The 18,959-nt window shown below is 55.3% G+C and overlaps 1 protein-coding gene across 8 annotated transcripts in view; it reads right to left on the reverse strand.

Annotated features, from left to right (window-relative positions):
* EHMT1 (euchromatic histone lysine methyltransferase 1) overlaps positions 1-18,959 on the reverse strand; it is a 126,765-nt gene that overhangs the window by 24,716 nt on the left and 83,090 nt on the right. For 6 of the 8 annotated variants that reach the window (XR_012496030.2, XM_074331457.2, XM_074331460.2 and 3 more), the window contains exons 11-16: positions 13,908-14,051; positions 12,807-13,033; positions 11,190-11,345; positions 9,459-9,541; positions 8,487-8,593; positions 1,341-1,463 (exon numbers count right to left, since the gene is read on the reverse strand). Coding sequence is in view for 7 of the 8 variants with exons in the window: in XM_074331457.2 (XP_074187558.2) it covers positions 1,341-1,463; positions 8,487-8,593; positions 9,459-9,541; positions 11,190-11,345; positions 12,807-13,033; positions 13,908-14,051 (840 nt within the window). In the remaining variant the exon portion in view is untranslated. The remainder of the gene's footprint in view (positions 1-1,340; positions 1,464-8,486; positions 8,594-9,458; positions 9,542-11,189; positions 11,346-12,806; positions 13,034-13,907; positions 14,052-18,959) is intronic. The other 2 variants (XM_074331462.2, XM_074331463.2) reach the window with 1 other exon arrangement.

Consider the following 18,959-nt stretch of genomic DNA (forward strand, 5'->3'; position numbering starts at 1 on the left):
CAGTGTGAGGAAAGGGCCCAACTTTATGCTTTTGCATGTGGAGATCCAGTTTTCCTACCACCGTTTGTTGAAAAGACGGTCCTTTCCCCACGGGGTGGTCCTGGCGCTCTTGCTGAAGCTCGTGTGATACACTGCGGTTCATTCTGCGCTCAGTTGTAGTCCATGGTCTGCGTGTCTGTCCCGTGCCAGCACCCAGGAAGTCCTCCAGGTGTGACCTTCTCTTGCCAAGAGTGTTTGGGCTGTTCGGGGTCCCTTGAGATTCCACACAAATTCTAGGATGTGCTTTTCTGTATCTGTGAAAAATGGCATTGAGATTTTGAAGGGCTTGCATTGACCCTGTAGGTGGCTTATGGTGGCACTGACATCTTAACAACATTAAGTCTTCCAATCCACAAATACAGGAGTCTTTTCATTCACTTGTGTCTTCTCTAACGTCCTTCTGCAACATTTGGTAGTTTTCTGCGTACTAGACTTTTGCATCTGATAAAAGCCAACCGGCACTTGAAGGAAATTGACCAGGGAGTTGGGAGGTCTATGGCTGGAGCTGGGCTTCCTGTTACTCTCTAGTCCCCGACTTCCTGTTAAACTTTACGGTTCTAACTTCCTGGGGAGGGGGGTATATTGGGGACCATCTTGGGAGATTGCTCTCATTTGCATGTGGGTGGCCAGCCGGAAGGTGCGCGTTCCCACACTGCTGTGGTGGTTTTGTTTTCTTTTCCCAATAAACCCTCTTTTTGGGGGACTATATAAAAGGCTACTTTTGTCCAATTAACACCTCCTTCATTAAGTTTATCCCTAAGTATTTCATTCTTTTTGATGCTATTACAAATGGAAGTATTTTCTTAATTGCCTTTTGGGATCGTTCATCAACAAGTGTAAAGAAATACAAGTGACTTTTCTGTACTGATCTTCTGTGTATTTTCTGTGTCTTCCAACTTTGCAGCATGAACTTACGAGTTCTAACAAGTTTTTTTGTGGATTCTTTAGGGTTGTCACGTATCAGATGCTATCGTCTGAACAGAGACCACTTTGCTTCTTCCTTTGCAATCTGGATGCCTTTTTCCTGTCTTTTTGCCTAACTGGACCAGGTGGAAGACCTGGTCTGCGCCAATGGAGGGCTGCCAACCCCTGCACGCAGCTCCTCACTGCGGTCTGCTGTCAGGCGCAGGAGAGGCCATGCTCACCGGATGGTGGACACACAACACACTAGCCACCGGGAAACCGAGTGCTTCCCGAGCGTGGGGGCACGTCCCGCAGCCCTCCAACAAGGAGGCCGTAGGCGGCAATGGGAAGCGCCCACAAGGCAGAGGCGGCCCCGCCAGCGGCCAGCGCGCACGTACCTTAGGGTCCACGAGGGCCCCAGCCTTAATGAGGTACTTGACCGCGTCCAGGTGGTTGTTCTCTGCCGCCTCCATCAGCGGGGTCCTCTGGTCCTCTGAGCAGCTGTCGATGTTTGCTCCCGCCTGCTGAGACAAGGGCAGGTCAGGGTGTGGGGAGCCGCCCCTGCAGCCTCCACTGGGCGAGGGGGCACCCGCGTGCTTCAGACACCTGACAGCAGAAAGACCTCCCGAGCTATGCTAGCCGTTTCTACTGCCCAACTGTGTCTGATTCTCCAAAACTGCATTTGCAGATAGAATTATCCTGTTACTACCAGACCTTTAGTTCACAAAGAGCACTTTCTAAGTTCACTTAATGGAAAATGTTTATAGCACATTAGTGACAACACCTTTAGAAATGAGCAAGAACGCACTAACCTAGACCAGGCAAAAAAGGCGTGCACAGGGGCCCCTCAGCACAGACGGGCAGGTGGTGATGTGGTCCCAGGCACCCTGGCTACGCTGCTTGATGCTAGAACAAAAACTCATTCTAGTAGCACATGTTTGGAGCAATATCTACATTTCTCAATGGAGGGTGTACTCAAAAACCTAGTGTGCCAGCAGGAGTGGGCGGGTAAGGCTCTGTCTGTGAAACTTCGCAAGCTCTGCCTGTGACACAGGTGTGTCCAGAAGCAAGCCAGAGGCTGTTTTTGCAGTGGAAACCTTTGACCCACGGGAGACAAACTGTGATTTCTTAGCCTGGTGTACAAAGAGCTAATATTTAGTTTTTAAAATAAATATTTACTACTGGAAAGGCTTAAAATAGTACTGTTTTTACTGGTAGCAATTGAAAACAAACGCTGAAATACAAGAAAGAAAGAAATTTTTAAATAGACCTGGAGTGGCACACATGGAAAAGCAGAGGACTGAGGTGGTCCGGGGAATTCTCAAGGAGACTGTCAGCTATTTCAGAATCGAATGCCCTGAATGACAAAGTCACAGGCACTTCTCCAGAGCTGGAGTCAGAGATCAAAGAGGCGCGAGCATGCAGGGTGGACGCGGAGCAGGGACACACAAGAATGCAAAGCCAAGGGCGGCCGCCCAACCTGTGGGCCAAGTCGAGCCAGAATTCCACAACCACCAATTTTAACACACCTAAAAACAACACACAGGGTAAGGGCCACAGTGAGGGGTCAGAGCACTAAAGGAGGCCCCGGGCTGCAAAGGCAGCACACACCCTCTGCAGGTGGGTGCCGCCCGCAAACTGGGCACATGCACTTGACCTGAAAATCACGGGGACAGCACAAAGGGTTCCGGGGGTGGGCAGCAGCAGGAAGTGTGACAGCACCTGCTACAGGCCAACCCAGAGGCCAGCCTAAGGCAGAGGGCCACACGGAGGCAGCCCCCCAGACAGGCCGGCCTGATGACCCAGAGCACTGAAGGTCAGGGTCAAAGGACCAGGCCTTCACTGAGACTTAGGGTCCAGGTTTGAGGGCTGGTTGGGGTGGACCCACAACCACTTCTCAGTGGGCTGGTCAGAAACCACAGCTGTCCAGCGACCGGCTGCACAGAGGTCCCTCAGCGGACATGCAGACTACCCAGGACCAACACCAGGAATGTCCACCCCGAGGAAAGGGATGGCCCCCAGGAAAAAGGAGAGGCTGAAAGACAGTCAAACACTCTCTGAGAACCTAGAGGTGAGGAGATAAAGGGGAGTCAAACCAGGAGGTCCCCACATGCCGCGCACAGCACAGGCACAGGTCTTCACGTGAGGTCCCAGCACACGGCCAGCTGCACAGACTGATGGGACAAACAAGAACCCACGGCAGAAGTGCTGGACACCAAGCGGACCCAACCCCACACGGCCCCAAATCCTTACTGAGTTGAGTGCGGCAGGGCTACACGGGCACCTGTGTGCGATGTGAGGGGTGGGGGCACCTGTGTGAGGTGTGAGGGGTGGGGGCACCTGTGTGAGGTGTGAGGGGTGGGGGCACCTGTGTGAGGTGTGGGGGCACCTGTGTGAGGTGTGAGGTATGGGGACACCTGTGTGAGGTGTGAGGTGTGGGGGCACCTGTGTGAGGTGTGAGGTGTGGGGGCACCTGTGTGAGGTGTGTGGGCACCTGTGTGAGGTGTGGGGGCACCTGAGTGAGGTGTGAGGGGTGGGGGCACCTGTGTGAGGTGTGAGGGGTGGGGGCACCTGTGTGAGGTGTGTGGGCACCTGTGTGAGGTGTGGGGGCACCTGAGTGAGGTGTGAGGTGTGGGGGCACCTGAGTGAGGTGTGAGGGGTGGGGGCACCTGTGTGAGGGGTGGGGGACCCTGTGTGAGGTGTGAGGTGTGGGGACACCTGTGTGAGGTGTGAGGGCACCTGTGTGAGGTGTGAGGTGTGGGGGCACCTGTGTGAGGTGTGTGGGCACCTGTGTGAGGTGTGGGGGCACCTGTGTGAGGTGTGAGGTGTGGGGGCACCTGTGTGAGGTGTGAGGTGTGGGGACACCTGTGTGAGGTGTGAGGTGTGGGGGCACCTGTGGGAGGTGTGCGGGCACCTGTGGGAGATGTGGGGGCACCTGTGTGAGGTGTGTGGGCACCTGTGTGAGGGGTGGGGGCACCTGTGTGAGGTGTGAGGTGTGGGGACACCTGTGTGAGGTGTGAGGTGTGGGGGCACCTGTGGGAGATGTGGGGGCACCTGTGTGAGGTGTGGGGACACCTGAGTGAGGTGTGAGGTGTGGGGACACCTGTGTGAGGTGTGGGGACACCTGTGTGAGGTGTGCGGGCACCTGTGGGAGATGTGGGGGCACCTGTGGGAGATGTGGGGGCACCTGTGTGAGGTGTGGGGGCACCTGTGTGAGGTGTGAGGTGTGGGGACACCTGTGTGAGGTGTGGGGGCACCTGTGTGAGGTGTGGGGGCACCTGTGTGAGGTGTGAGGTGTGGGGGCACCTGAGTGAGGTGTGAGGTGTGGGGGCACCTGTGTGAGGTGTGAGGTGTGGGGGCACCTGTGTGAGGTATGAGGTGTGGGGACACCTGTGTGAGGTGTGGGGGCACCTGTGTGAGGTGTGGGGGCACCTGTGTGAGGTGTGAGGTGTGTGGGCACCTGAGTGAGGTGTGAGGTGTGGGGGCACCTGTGTGAGGTGTGGGGGCACCTGTGTGAGGTGTGAGGTGTGGGGGCACCTGTGTGAGGTGTGAGGTGTGGGGACACCTGTATGAGGTGTGAGGTGTGGGGGCACCTGAGTGAGGTGTGAGGTGTGGGGACACCTGTGTGAGGGGTGGGGGCACCTGTGTGAGGTGTGAGGTGTGGGGACACCTGTGTGAGGTGTGGGGGCACCTGAGTGAGGTGTGAGGTGTGGGGACACCTGTGTGAGGTGTGAGGTGTGGGGGCACCTGTGTGAGGTGTGAGGTGTGGGGACACCTGTGTGAGGTGTGAGGTGTGGGGACACCTGTATGAGGTGTGAGGTGTGGGGGCACCTGAGTGAGGTGTGAGGTGTGGGGACACCTGTGTGAGGGGTGGGGGCACCGGTGTGAGGTGTGGGGACACCTGTGTGAGGTGTGAGGTGTGGGGACACCTGTGTGAGGTGTGGGGGCACCTGTATGAGATGTGAGGGGTGGGGTCACCTGTGTGAGCTGTGCGACCCACACCAGGTTCTCAGGGCCAGCAATGAGGCAGGCGTTGGTGTGCCCCTTGCCCTGAGCTCTGACTATTAGAAAAGACACGTTTGTCTCTGAAAATGCCCAAGGCTCACAGCACACAGCCATGTAAAGGTGACGCAGCAGATGGAAACCTGGGACCCGGCAGTGAGCACCCACACGACGGGACCACAGCCTGCAGCTGCGAGGCAGAAGCTGCGTCCCGTAGGGGCAAAGGACAGGGCAGAAGCTGTGGGCAGAGCTCCCGCAGTGACGTCAGTGGCCTGGCAGACCGGCCATCTGGGCACATGACCACGGAGCCCTCGGCATGCAGCTGTGTGCCTGAGGCCACAGCCTTCCCTCCTTGAATGCTGTCACTTAAAACTCAGACACATGTGCCAGGGCCCTCCATGCTGCAGCGGCCGGGCCCCAATGGAACCAGAGAGCCGTTTCCAGCGAACCCCTGGGAAGAAAACGCAACAGGATGTGAAAAGACAAATCACTCCTCAGAGGGGCTGCCCCGATGGAACAGAACACACGTCACACCCAGCAAGACAGGAGCCTGACAGTGACACCGGGGGCTGCTGTCAGCCCTTGGGAGGCATGTGAGCTGAGACACACCCCACAAAAGCAGGACCTCCAAGAAAGCAACTAGAACAAGCCCATCCCTTCTCTTTCCTGCGTAATCTCAGAAAAGTTGCTTCCTTCTCGGAGTAGAAAAATATACACAGTCACACGCCCCCAAGCTCAGGGAGTTCGAGCCTGAGTCACGAAGTTAAATGCAGGCGCAGAGTCCCATCCAAAGGGGTGCCAGGCCCCCACTTCCAGGGGCCAAAGGGCAGTGCAGAGGGTCATAAGGAATGCCTGCGTATGAAGGGTCCTTCTTTTCTCTCACACGTAACGTTCTGTGTCAACAGTTTAAGACTCACAGGAAGTTGTGAAACAGAACACAGAGCTCCTGTTTCCCTTCACCCACGTTCCCGACTGTCTTCATGTAGCACAGCCAGTGGGCAGAGGCAGGAAAGGGACGTTGGTGTCGGAGCGCAGGCTGCCTGCACCCCAGGTCTGTGTCGGCTGTGACACAGAATCCACTCTGTGACTCCATCAGCACGAAGACTGCAGACAAAGCTAAGTCACACACTGAGGATGCGTGCACGGTGGTGAAACCACACAGAAATGCAGCGACGTGAGCGGCACAATGCAGCCTGCTGAGCTGCTACCTCAGGGGAGGGGACACCGTTTCTAGGATGCAAGCAGCGTCCTGTCCTGACCCGGAGATAGGTGGCTCCCTTCGTAATTATTAACCAGGATGTTTACATTTTAAAGACTTTCCCGTAGGCATCACAGACACACGCTTTAATGAAAAAAAAAAAAAAAAAAAAAGCCAAGGAGAACACAGGTCCTCTCAAAGGAGTGATGAGCTAACTTCTCAAAGGAAGAAGGAACGAAAAGACAATAGAATGGTCCCTCCCTGCAGTGAGAACAACTGGCAGCCAGAACCCCAGACTCAGGGACAGTGTCTCCACACCCACCTCGCTCCAAGCTCGAGGAGCAGCCTGGCCACCACCCCGAGCCCACGCCACGAGCCTGCCTAGCACACGCATCATTGGGGTGACCCTGATCCCGAGGGGGGTCTGCGTGCCCCGTCCTCATCTACTGCCTTACTCCGGGTCCTGCAACAATCCCAGAGCGACGGGACTGACCTCGGGTCCACCTCAGCGAGCACAGGCCACCACCACACCTCAGCCTCTCGCTGGCATCCCCGGAGAGACCAGCTCCCCACCATCACTCCCTCCAACCCTGCCTCAAGGCTCATGACGAAGACCCGCCAGTCTCCACGTCACCACTGAGAACCAGTACCTGTGTGCCCAATCTGAGTACCCCCCATCTGCTGTCACCAAACCCTCTCATGCTTCCCTCTGTGGGCCTCACGGTCACAAGGTCGGCCCTCATCTCGTTTAGACGCTTCCTCCCTCGATCTCTAGGACCCTCCTCAGTGATCGCATCAGTCTCATGACTGAGTAATGACACTGCATGTGTGACCACTGGGGACAAGAAAGAAAAGCATGTAACTTCCAAGAGAATAAACAGAAATGAGACAAAATGAAAGGAACAAAATATACAAAACGAAATATTTGCTTTAAAAGGTTGGACATCAAAACCACAATTAAAGGCATTACAAATTTCAACGTGAGACATGACAGTAAGCATTACCTAGGATAAAGGTGCCTATTAAAATACCAAGACTGCCAGAACGAGCTTTAAAACTCCAGCTGTGTGCTATGGAAACAGCCGCGTCCACAACAGCGGCTCTGCAACCTGCGCCAAGGCTGGGGGCTGGCAGGCACGGTCTGGGGCATCAGCAATCCCCTCCAATAGCTGGATTGGCCCCAAAATGAAAACCAAACACGAGCATTCCCTGCCCTGCACAGCCGCTGCCTCTGGCCGCCTGGCTGGGGATAAAAGAACAAGGAAAACACGAGGCAACGACAGCAGTAGCCAGGGCCAGGGTCAGGGCCAGGAGCCAGAGCCGACAGGGGAGGGCAGGCCAGCACCGCTCGGGAAACAGTGTGGCACCCCCATCATCCCACTCTGTGGCTCCCACAGTGACACACAGGTGACAGCTGTATACAAGGGTCCTTTTCAGACAAACACGTCCTGCAGGTCACTGACAGTGACAAGACCCCAACCAAGAACCTGCGGTCAGTATATTAGTCCTTTACTGAAATGTAAACAAGCTGCAATCATCAAGCATCTGAGGAAAACCTTTAGGTGAGAAAGACCCAAGTAATGATGTAATCTGGTCCCAGAGACAAGGGACAGGAAGAGGCTACAAAGAAGGACTCCAGGTCCCCAGCACAGGTGGAAGCCCCCAAGGGCTGGCAGAACAAGGCCTAGAAAGTGCCAGAAAGCTGGGGGGACCAGGAAGCCCCCTAGGGCAGGGCTGGGAATGTGCAGAGCAGGACACCCGCTGGAGTGGAGCACGCACAGGGCGCACCAGCTGCCCAAAGGACTAGAACTCGGCAGAGGGCTCAACGGAACTTCCTGAAGCGCCAGGGAGAGAACAGCTCAAACACGAAGGGTCAGACTTATAATGTGGACTCCAGGGACCAAGGGATGTGTCCCAGAGTGATGGCGCTAAGCACACACAACAGGTGCTTTCCAGGTGACAGCGGGCTGGTGTCAGTCTTTCAGAGGGTTAGGCATGAATTAGCAGTAGGGCAGGCCACTCAGCCAGGGGAAAGCCATGGCAGTTCCTAGCGCCATCGTGGTCACGTGGTCACACACGCACGTTCCCACAGCAGATTGAAACACAGTGGGTGGGACGCTCGGCCAAGCAGGCCTGCAGGACAGTGGGAGCTTGCAGCCCTGGGCTGCACGCTCCACATAAGAAGTAAGTAACATTAAACACCAAAAGCGAGCCCATCAGGACACAACTGGCTATGAGGGAATGAAGTGCGGCAGCCTGCCGGGACGCCCGGGCCTGGGGACCAAGTGAGGGCTCGGCAGGCGCTCGGCCTGTGGGACCATGTGACACCGTGTGGCCGTCCGACCTGGATCAGCATGTGGCAGATGTCCACGTGGCCAGCCTCTGCTGCAGCGTGCAGTGGGGATCGCTTGTTCTGGTGCTCCATTTTGAAGTTGGGGTCGATCCCGTCAACTGTGGACAAACAGGGTCACCGGTCACTCGGAGTGGTCATGAGGGCCAGCTCACCAATGTGCACCCATGAGGGGCCATCGTCCACACCGTCCTGTGTGGGTGGATGACCGAGTTCAAGAGGCATCAGAGCAGCTCTGGGTGAAGCCCACACGGGTATGTGGTCAGAACCAGCTAACGGCAGTCTCCCCCTTCTGTCCACCTTGGGCTCCCATCACTTCTCTGGGCTCTCTCATGGCCCTGGTCACGGCACTGCCCCAGGACCTGCTGGGCCTCAGGGAGGACGGGCCCGATGCAGTCAGAGGGCAAATGCTTCACGGGGCCAAGAGAAACGAGCCGACCGGAGGAACCTGAGCCAGCACACCCAACAGAGCAGAGGAGCTCAGAGAAATCAAGCTGTGAGCTCAGAACCAAAGTGCTATCCTTGTGCAGCCTGCGCCGAGGCTGGGGTGTGGCAGGCACGGTCTGGGGCAGCAGCAATCTCCACCAACAGCCGGATCGGCCCCAAAACGCAAACCAGTGTGAGCGCTCCCGGCCCTGCACAGCCGCTGTCTCCGGCCGTACAACTGGGGCCAAGGTCTCCACAGGGACAGCATCCCGGCCCAGCGCACACCTCTTGCTTTTTCTGAACATACATTTGCTCTTAATTTAATAATCATGTACCCACTTCCTTTCTCAAATGAGGACTTCACAGAGAATGCTTCTAGGACAGTGGTAACTAGGTGTGAACACCAGGGACAGGGCTAAACCCCACTGGGCAGATGATTTGCTGCATGGGAGACTACAGGCCAGCCTGCCCGCCCGGCAGACGGTGGAGCACCCCACGCGACCCCCCAGCAGAGGGAGATGAGCCCCCGCCCCCACTCACCCAGCATGAGCAACACCTTCTGTAGCTCCCCTTGCCTGGCGGAGAAGTACAGCTGCTTGGGGTGGAAGCGCAGTTTCTTGGGCCTGTGGGGAGAGCAGAGGACAGCACTGGCTGAGGCCTGCCCACCCGCCGTCACCACACGAAGCTCACTGCGGGCGGCGGGACGTGGCTGACATCCACCTGCTGATCCCTCAAGGTGAAGGGCACCAAACCCACTGGGATCGAGGCACCTCACAGGGAAAACGCCAAAAGTGAGCAGCTGTCACCTTCCTGCACAGCAGGCTTCTGTGTACCAGGTAGACGGAACCAATGCAGGGCACACAGCAAGCATCTCCCATCCCGATGTCACGTGTCGCCCCAGCACGCGCTCCAGCCCGTCCCCTCCCAGCACCCGCAGCCTCAGCCCGCCCTCACGTTCCAACTCCTGGAGGCAGCAAGACACAAGGGCCTGCTGGGGCACAGGGATGGGTGCCATTAAGCTGAAGATACCGTCACGCCCTGAGCTGCGTTTCAGCTGCCAGCCCTACAGCAGAACGATTCCCTGGCCACGTCCCCACGACACCAGACGAAGGACAACGGAGCTGACCAATCAGCTCCCCCAGGGCCACAGACCCCTTACGCCTGACGACATCACTTCCGCCCTAAAACGCCGTATGTACACTGTCAGGGTCCAGGTTTCCCCAGTGCGAGCGGCCCGTGCTAGGCGTACAGCGAGCGATGTCCAGGACAGGCCACCTTTCATGCACCGGAGGTGGTGTCTCGGGCTGACGGCAGCACCTGGGGGATGAGCTCCTTGCTCGCTCCCACAGCCTGAGATCAGAGGTGGCCGCCGGCAGTGGGGACAGCGTGGTCACGACCAGCTACACCCACCTCCTCCGGCAGTGCAGTCTGGGCCTGGTGAGGGGCACACTGGGGACAGAGCCGGAGGAGGCTGCAGACTCAGAGGGAGCTGTGGGGGACTTGAGAGCGGTCCCAACACGAGAACTTTCCATGAAGCAAAGGCCTCCTATGACGCTGGCCCCCTCAGACAAACAGACAAGTTTCCCCAGGGAAGAGGACGGATGCTTGCCAGAGGCCCTGATGAGCTGGCTGCTGGGCTTCCCTGAGGAGGGGCCCTGCTCTCCCCAGGAGGAGGACAGCTGCCTGCTCAGGAGTCACGGCCACCGGGCCTCCTGCACTACATGAGGGCTGGCAGGTGAGCCTGAGGCCCCTTGGTCCAACCTTTCATCAGAGACGAGGGATAGGCCGGCGGTGCCGGTGGTGAGGACAGGGTCAGCGCTGCAGCTGAGCAGCACCAGGGGACATTCGTCAAACCCTCACAGCACTGGCCTTGCTCAGGCCTTCACAGGTGTCACCTGCTGCTCTGAGCGTAAGGGACAATAATCCGCAATAACTCCCTGAAACGGTACAAGTACATGCAGTGTCCTGGTGAACACCAGGAGCGAAGAAGCTGAGAAACGCTCCATGACCCTCACAGGCAGACACTTGGGAGTGCGGCCTTGGTGGTCCTAGGAGCCACAGGGTGAGGACACCGGGGAGACAAGCCTGTGGCCAACATATGTAGGCAGACAGCACAAGGGAGAGGCGTCTGCAGAGAGGAAACACACCCAGCGTGGGCACCACCCTTCTGGGCCCTGAGCGGGCCTGTCAGCACAGGCCTGGCGGGGGGACTAGATGTGGGGACAAGCTAGCGGGGCCCTCAGCGGGATGGACAGCACAAGCCAGCCTTACTTTTCAGAGTCCAGGGCAATGAGGGCACTTTCCAGAGTCTCCTTCCCTGGACCGGGCTTCGCCAGCCCTGCCGGCCCTGCAGGGTCGAGGCTCTCGGGCGCTGGGGGGGCCATGCTCTGCGGCTTGTCGTCTTCTGAGAGCAGGGGTCCGGCGGTGCTTCAGGGGGAGGAAGAACGGGAAATGCTCAGTTCCTCAGCCTGAACCCCCTTCTTGTGGAAACCAATGAACACACAAACATCACTTCCGGAACCCACCCCACAAGCTGCATGCAGAGACTCAGATGCCTCGGGCACCCTTCAAGTCCCACAGGAAATCACTCCCCCCAGGCAACGTTCCCAAGATGCCTGGGGCACGTGCTCACACCTGCATTTGTGAATGAGCTTCCAGTTGAACCTACTGAGTCCACTGCCCACAAGAGAAGGGGATCCCATTGGAATTTGATTCAAAGTGCATTAAATTTATAGGTCAACATGATGGCCACAGAAGGGTGTGAAGGAGCCAACACCCGCCTACATACAGTTTTCACATTGATAATTCCCGTGTTTTTTAAACAAGTGTCAGTGATGCTGACTGTTTTCTCAGCACCAGTGTGATATGAAGTGCTCTTCCCCGGTAGTTTCTGGGTTTTGCTGCTGTTCTGAAAGTCTCTCTTTCACCATTTTATTTTCTAGCTGGATATGCTGGTAGGGAACACAGTGACCCACCTCTATTTCTCTCTCATCTGATTCTCTTACTGACTCTTTTTATCTCTATGAGTCCTTCGGCTATTTCTACCAAACACTTTTAGAAACAAAAATGAATCCTTCTCTTTCAGATTGACTTTTTACTGTGTTCAGCCAGGGCCTTCAAAACATACTGCAGTAACACAGACTGCATCAGCTCACATGAATGTCTCATGTTACATGTGTATGCACATATAGGTGTGTATAGTTACGTACATAGAGATGCATGTGAACACATACATGCCTGTACAGATGCAGACAAAAACACACATGAACACGTGTCCAGATACACACATACAAATGTGTATAGACACATACACACCTGTACAGATGCGTACACAGGTACACGTGTGCATGTGTAGACATGCACTCAGACGTATAGAAGTGTACGAATATACAGATGTACACGTCTGTGCAGACATGTACACATGTAGATGTGTGCAACCATGGACACACGTGTTTGAACATGTATGTCTGTGAGCCGACATATACACACGTATAGATGTGTGGACATGTACCTACGTATGGATTGTGCATTGAGTGTGAATGTGTGAACACAGACACGTGTAGTTGTGTGGACACGTACATACATGTAGAGATGTATACGGATGTGAACACGTGTACGGACATGGACACAGCTACCTACGGGACTCTATGCTCCCAAAAAATACCATTGTGTCATGTCAGTGACAGCCAGATACTGGCTCGGACAGGCACACAAATGCCGGCAAGCCAACCAGGGGACTGTGCCCCAAGCAGTGAGCAGGAGCACGCTGCGTTGTACACGGCAGACGCCCGAGTGGGAGGCAGCTAGAGGTTGCTGGACGAGTGGCAGAAGCGGGACCGAGTAAGGGCAGAGTTCCAGGAGCACCAGGCTGGCACAGCTGGCGCGTACCTGCCGGTGGTGGTGTCAGCCCTGCCCTCCACGGTGGAGCTCTTCTCCTGGCCCAGGGCCAGGGTCACGGTGGAGGTCGTGTCTGCTTTTGCGATCGTCACCTCTTTGGCCTTAGAGGTCTCCTCCCCGCAGTGGGGACAGTAGCTGGCATTATTGACGCGAGAGGCACAGTCTTTGTGGAAGCGGTGAGAGATGCTGCTCTCAGGCTGACATTCCATAAAATTACCCTAAAAACGGAAAGACGAGAGTTCATTTTTGTAAACTTGGGGCTGAGGTGCAGAAAAGAAAAGGTGCTGGCGGACCTGCAGGGACGTGAGTGCAGCTGGGGAGGTCCCAGTCCCAGGCTGGGTGAGAAGGAGAAAGCCAGCATGTGGCTGTGAGCTGCTCTTACCCAGCACGTCCACACACACGCCTATGCCGGAGCGCTCCGGGCCCTGCACCCAATGGAGGCCGAGGCCTCACTCCCCAGCTGTCCTAACCAGGCGAGAGGCCACACATGAGGCCAGGTCCCAAGACCGACCCACGGGGGACAGAGCAGAAAACAGAATCTCAGAACACAGCCAGGGGAAGGCGCTCTCGACAGCACCCTGCACTGGTGCCCGCACGAGGCTGTGGCATTTCAGGCGAGCTCGGGGACCTCAGGAATGGACTCCCACTGGCACAAGGGGGTAAACCTCGAGAGGAACCCTAGAGACGATTGGACGCCGAGAAGCAGCTGCTGTTCTCAGTAGCAGCGAAAGGATGTTTAAGATGGGAGGGCACACAGGTGGGATACACAGAGCAGGGCCCAGGCGGCACCACAAGCTGGGGGGGGGGGGTGGCGGGTTGCCAGGGAGGGGTGCCATGGCAGGACACCTGGCAATGGCAGGAGGAAGTAAGTGATGAAGAAAATCAGAGGGGAGCAGGAGGCAGGGACATAGGCCGCTGCACACTCGGACACGAAGCCCGTGGCGAACGGCAGCACTGGGGGTGCCCAGAGCACCCACCTCCCTCCCCAGCTGTCCCTTGGGGCTGCGGCCCACAGGCCGGAGGAAGGGAGTACGCTGGGGGGCAGCGCTGCAGTGAGCCCGCACGGCTCGAGGCGGTGGGCTGGGCACTCACCGCCGTGCAGAAGTAGCCGCAGCCGGGGCAGCACTGGTGCTTCACCATCCGGCCCCGGTGGTCTTCACACAGCACCAGGAGGGGCGCCTTGCTGGACGGGCGCATCAGCTCGTGCTTGACCACGCTGTTGGTGCACCTGCCCAGCTGCGATCAGACAAGACCAGGGTCAGACCAGGGCCTTGGGCAGGGGCTTGGCGGGCCCCAGTCCGCAATGACTGAACAGCATGTGGGGTTGAGAATGCAGAGACAGGGCTGGGCACCGTCCTCTGCACGTTTGCCAGAAGAAGACGGCCATGACAGGTGGCCACGCACGCAGTGCCAGAGCAGCAGGCGCTTACCTTGGCCAAACCAAAGAGAACATGCTGGGCAAGTCGGGGTCTGGGCTGGATGCAAAACAAATGGTGCACGCCCAGCGGGGCAGCCTTGGCTGGACAGGACAGATGTCACGGGTGCTGGGGGACACATAGTGAAGCCAAGGAAACCACAAGTGGCCGGGAAAACCAGAGCAAAACACCAAATCAAAGGCTACTGGTTAGGTTTGCTACGCAGGCGAGGGGTTAGGGTTTAGTTACTCAAACGACAGGTTACCTCTTAACTACACAATGGGCTGGCGGTCAGCTACAGGTGATGGGTTAATAGTGAGTCACACAGACAATGGGTTAGCGACTGGCTACAGAAGACGGGCCAGTGCTTAGCTGTAGAGGATGGGTTAGGGGTTAGCCACGCAGACGACGGGCTAGCGGTGAGCCATTCAGGCAAGGGGCCTGGGCCCCGCCACCGTGCAGCCCACCTCAGGCTCACACGGGGACCCTCACTTCCTGCCCGGGGACTGATCAGCTGAGGCAGCCCTCTCTCCCCACCCCGACCCCCACACATCCAGATGCAAGGCAAGTTAGGGAGCGCAAGGGATGGGGCTGTGGGCCTCACGCCCCGAGCCCTTCCTTCCTTGTGTGAGTCCTACTGGATGGATCAAACTGTCTAGTGGAATGATCGCACAGGGGATGCTGAGACCAAAGTAAACAAGGCCACATCAGAAGCGCTGCAGGGAACGCAGTGACGAGCGGAGGGAGAAGCACGTGACAAACACTGTTGGCAGGGCCCTCGGAGACGCAGACCTCATGGCAACTCTCAAGCTGGAACGGAGGCCAGAAGAAAGACACACTGGGGACTGATAGCAAGCTCTTGGAACAACAGAGCAGGACAAGGAAGGAGGATTTCCATGGAAGGGCTGGAAGATGGGCATTTTCTGACAGTAAAGCGAAAAGTTAAAGATGTGGAGAGAAGAAGTATGTCTCCAGCACTGAGAGGCACGCATTCCTTGCCTCTGAGATGACAGCCAGCAACTCCACACAGCACACAGGCCTCAAGACACCAGGGACAAAGAGGAATGAACAGCCTCCAGGTGACACACGACGAAAACAGAGAAGAGAAGCAACAACTCACCCAAAGCTCCCACTGGCTGGGGCAGAGTGCTGCTCAGAACCCGTCTCCCAAGCTACCTTCCCGAAGGAGCTACGGAAGGTCACACACCAACATGGACAAACTAAGCAGCCCAGAGAGAGACCTGATGTGTCTGAAAACCCGACAAAATGTGCGATTCCACCAGCTTGGGACTCAATTTGTAATAGAACAAAGAAAACAAATATGGGAAGACGAGGTAATTATTAACTGAGGAAAACAAAAAGTGGCTCAGGACAGGCAGCGTGACCCCAGCTCAGCGCTGGCTTGGCTATGGGCACTCACACAGCACTGGGAGAACCTCAAATACTGTTGTCACCGAAAGTAAGGACAAGCAGCAGGTGTGGTGAGAGTGGTGGGGAAGTGGGGGTCGGGGAGCGCGTCCTGTACAGATGAAACCAGCAGACAATATGTCAAGGTAGAAAGTCAAGAAATGACAGTAAAAAGCAGGCTTAAATTATTTAAAACATGGAAGAAAATACCACAAGAAAACACTACAAGAGGTCAAAAAGGCTGCCTCAGGGGAGGAGACTTGCAGAGCCACAGTGAAGGGCTGACACGAACACCACCAGGATTCTGAGGGGACGCCCAGCCCAGCATGAGACTGGACCACCCCGGAGACACTGTGGCTGCCACAGCAGGGAATGAGGTGCTGCTAAATGTGCACCAACCAACAAGACAGCCCCCCAGAACTAGGAATCATCCAGATTCTTAGAAGGAATTTGGACCTGCCGTCAAGAGACAATGTAGCCAACAGAAGCAGACCCAGAGACGACCAGATGTAGGATCAGACTGGGGTGTTAGGGGTGCAAATGGAAACGCGAGAAATGAAAATGCTCACACATACACTCAACAAGGAAGAAGAGATTACTGCATGTGAAAAGCATCAACAGAAATAATCTAACCCTAAAATACAGAGGGAAAAATAGAGCAGAGCATCCATCAGCTGTGAGACAAGATCAAACAACCTAACACATGTGATTGGAGTCCCAGAAAAAGAAGAAAGAACAGGCTGAAAAACACAAAGCCACTGGGCAAGAATTTTCTAGGAAAAATGAGAACTCAGATCCAAATCCAAGAAGCTCAGAGAACTCTAACGAGAACAAATACCAAAAAAGATAACAGCAAAACCACTACCCCTGGGACCCAAGACAAGGAGAAAATCCTGGGGGCCGCCAGAGAACAAGCACATCCACACCAAGAACAGACACACGACAGCAGCTGGCTTTCCGTCAGAAACTACGGAAAATCACAGCGAGCAGCACCTCTAAGGGCTGAGAATTCTATATCCATTAAAAGACCTTTCCAAAAATAAGGCGAAACAAGGACTGTTTCTAACAAAGTGATGGAATTTATTATCAGCCTCGTGCTAGAGGGAGAATAAATAAACAAAACCGAAGGGTCTTCAGGCACAAGGAGTACAATATCAGACAGAAACCTGCATCGGAATAGAGAACTCGAGCTCTCTGGGTTTGGTCTCACTGAAGGAAGACAACAGACAACGTTTACGTTTAATCACCTTGAACAATAATGACTAAGCAAAAACAGCATTGGACTGGGTTTTCAGCATGTATAAAAATAAAATGTGGACAAAAATGGGAGGGAGGCTGTGGAACCCCACTGCTGTAAATGTACATGGTAAGTGGCAATAATATCAACTGAAGGTAGACTGTGGAAGACTAAAGATATAACCACTAAAAACATCAGAAAAAGATGTAAGTAATAAAGCAAGGAATACAATAAATTGCCATCATACAAAATTTCAATCCAAAGGGCAGAAAATGAAGGAAAAAGAATGACAGATGGTATAAATCTTAACTGTGCTGAAATGTCAGACTGTACTCCAATCTACCAGTCACCACATTAAATGGGGATGGTGTCAACATACCGATTAAAGCAGACCCTATAAAGTAAGTACCAACTGCAGGCTATCTCAAGAAAGCCCCTTCAAATTTACAAGCAGAGACAGGCTCAGATGGAAAGGTGTAAATGTGCCGGGAACATCACTCAACAGAAGCCAGGGTGGCCACATTCATGTCAGACCACAGAGACCTGGGACACAGGTTGTGATAGGGACACCGAGGCACACCGCACAGAGACGACAGGGGTCGGCTCCCCAAGAAGACGTGTGTGTTCAGAACAACAGGGCTTCAGAGCCCACGAGGCCACGTGCGCAGAGTTGGGAGGGGAAGCTCGGCCTGCTGAGAGCTCAGCTCCTCCCTCGGGAACAGCCCGCAGGACCGGGCAGCACCGGGCATGGCTCTCAGCTGAGCTGCTGGTCACATAACTGTGCATTTGTCGAAATTCAGAACTACACACAAAACAGGTGACTTACTGGGTGGGAACTGTTCCTCAAACGCTGACTAAAAAAGGAGACAGAAAGAAAAGGAGCTTCTTTTGAGAGCTGCTACCAGCTAGAGATGAGACAGGCTGAGCATCAAGACAAAAATAATCCTGGGGAAACAGCAGCGGCCCCAGAATTTCCTGGAATCCCACATAAAACAGTCAGAGCAACTAGTCAGCAAAACCCACACCCACAGACAGCATGCACAGCAAGCCCACACTGCACAGCGCGGGGCAGGCGTCCAGGGTGGAGACAGACCCCACCAGCCGTGTCCTACGCGACCAAGCCAGGTGGGACGAGGACGATCGAGGCAGTGTCTCGGGGACCCAAATACTGCGAGGCCTTCACAGGGAAGGTCGGCTGGGGCACGGGGGAGCAGGGAAGTCCACAGGGCTGCAGGGCCAAGGTGCCACTGCCAGGTCCCCACCCAGTGCAGGGCATGGGGACACCAGAGAGAAGCTACTGGGACTGAGTCAGAAGTGAACAGGACAGGGACAAGCAATGAAGCAAAGAGAAGGCGGAGCCCTGTGGTTCTCAAGCTCTCTTACGCTCGTGAAAATTACTGAGGGTCCCAAAGAGCCTTTGTCCAAATGGGGCTCCGTCTATGGATATCTGCCACATTGGAAATTTAAAAATGTTTAAGTACTAATTTATCTTAAAATGCCAATAAGTCTATCACATGTTAACCACCCACCCCAAAAAAACTCTATCTTAATAAAAAAATGTTTTCCAAAACAGAACAAAAAAAATTAGATAAGGAGAATGGCCGAGTTTTGTGCCATGTGAATGAAGAGGACAGCGGGTCTCATGCCTGCCTGCTTGCCAGTGCGCTCCCCGTGGACACGGGACACGGGACACGGGACCTCCTTCAGCGCCAGGCCAAAGCCACAGCTGGTGGGTCCCTAGGAGACCGGTGGGAGGAGAATCCACACCATCCAGCGTCACAGCCGTTACATCAAGTCCACTGGTGTGTCCTGCATCTGAAAGCCTCTGTAATGCTGTGGAAACGACTGCCGCCCAGTTACACACGTGAGAAATGCCACCAAGCCCTCTGTGTGAGGGACTGAAAGACACACTCGCAGCGTCACATGGGAACAGCTGTGACCCTGCAGATTCCATGAAAGAGGGTCTCACGGCCAAAGATGGGGCAGTGTGAGCTTCAACAGTAATCCTAGCACAAAGAATTAAAGCCCATCAAATATGTTTTAATACATGAATTCACAGTGATATTTTAAAAGAACTAACTGGTC

Source organism: Rhinolophus sinicus, chromosome 16 (genome assembly GCF_057876585.1).
Source record: "Rhinolophus sinicus isolate RSI-liver-muscle chromosome 16, RSI-T2T, whole genome shotgun sequence".
Classification (NCBI taxonomy): domain Eukaryota; kingdom Metazoa; phylum Chordata; class Mammalia; order Chiroptera; family Rhinolophidae; genus Rhinolophus; species Rhinolophus sinicus.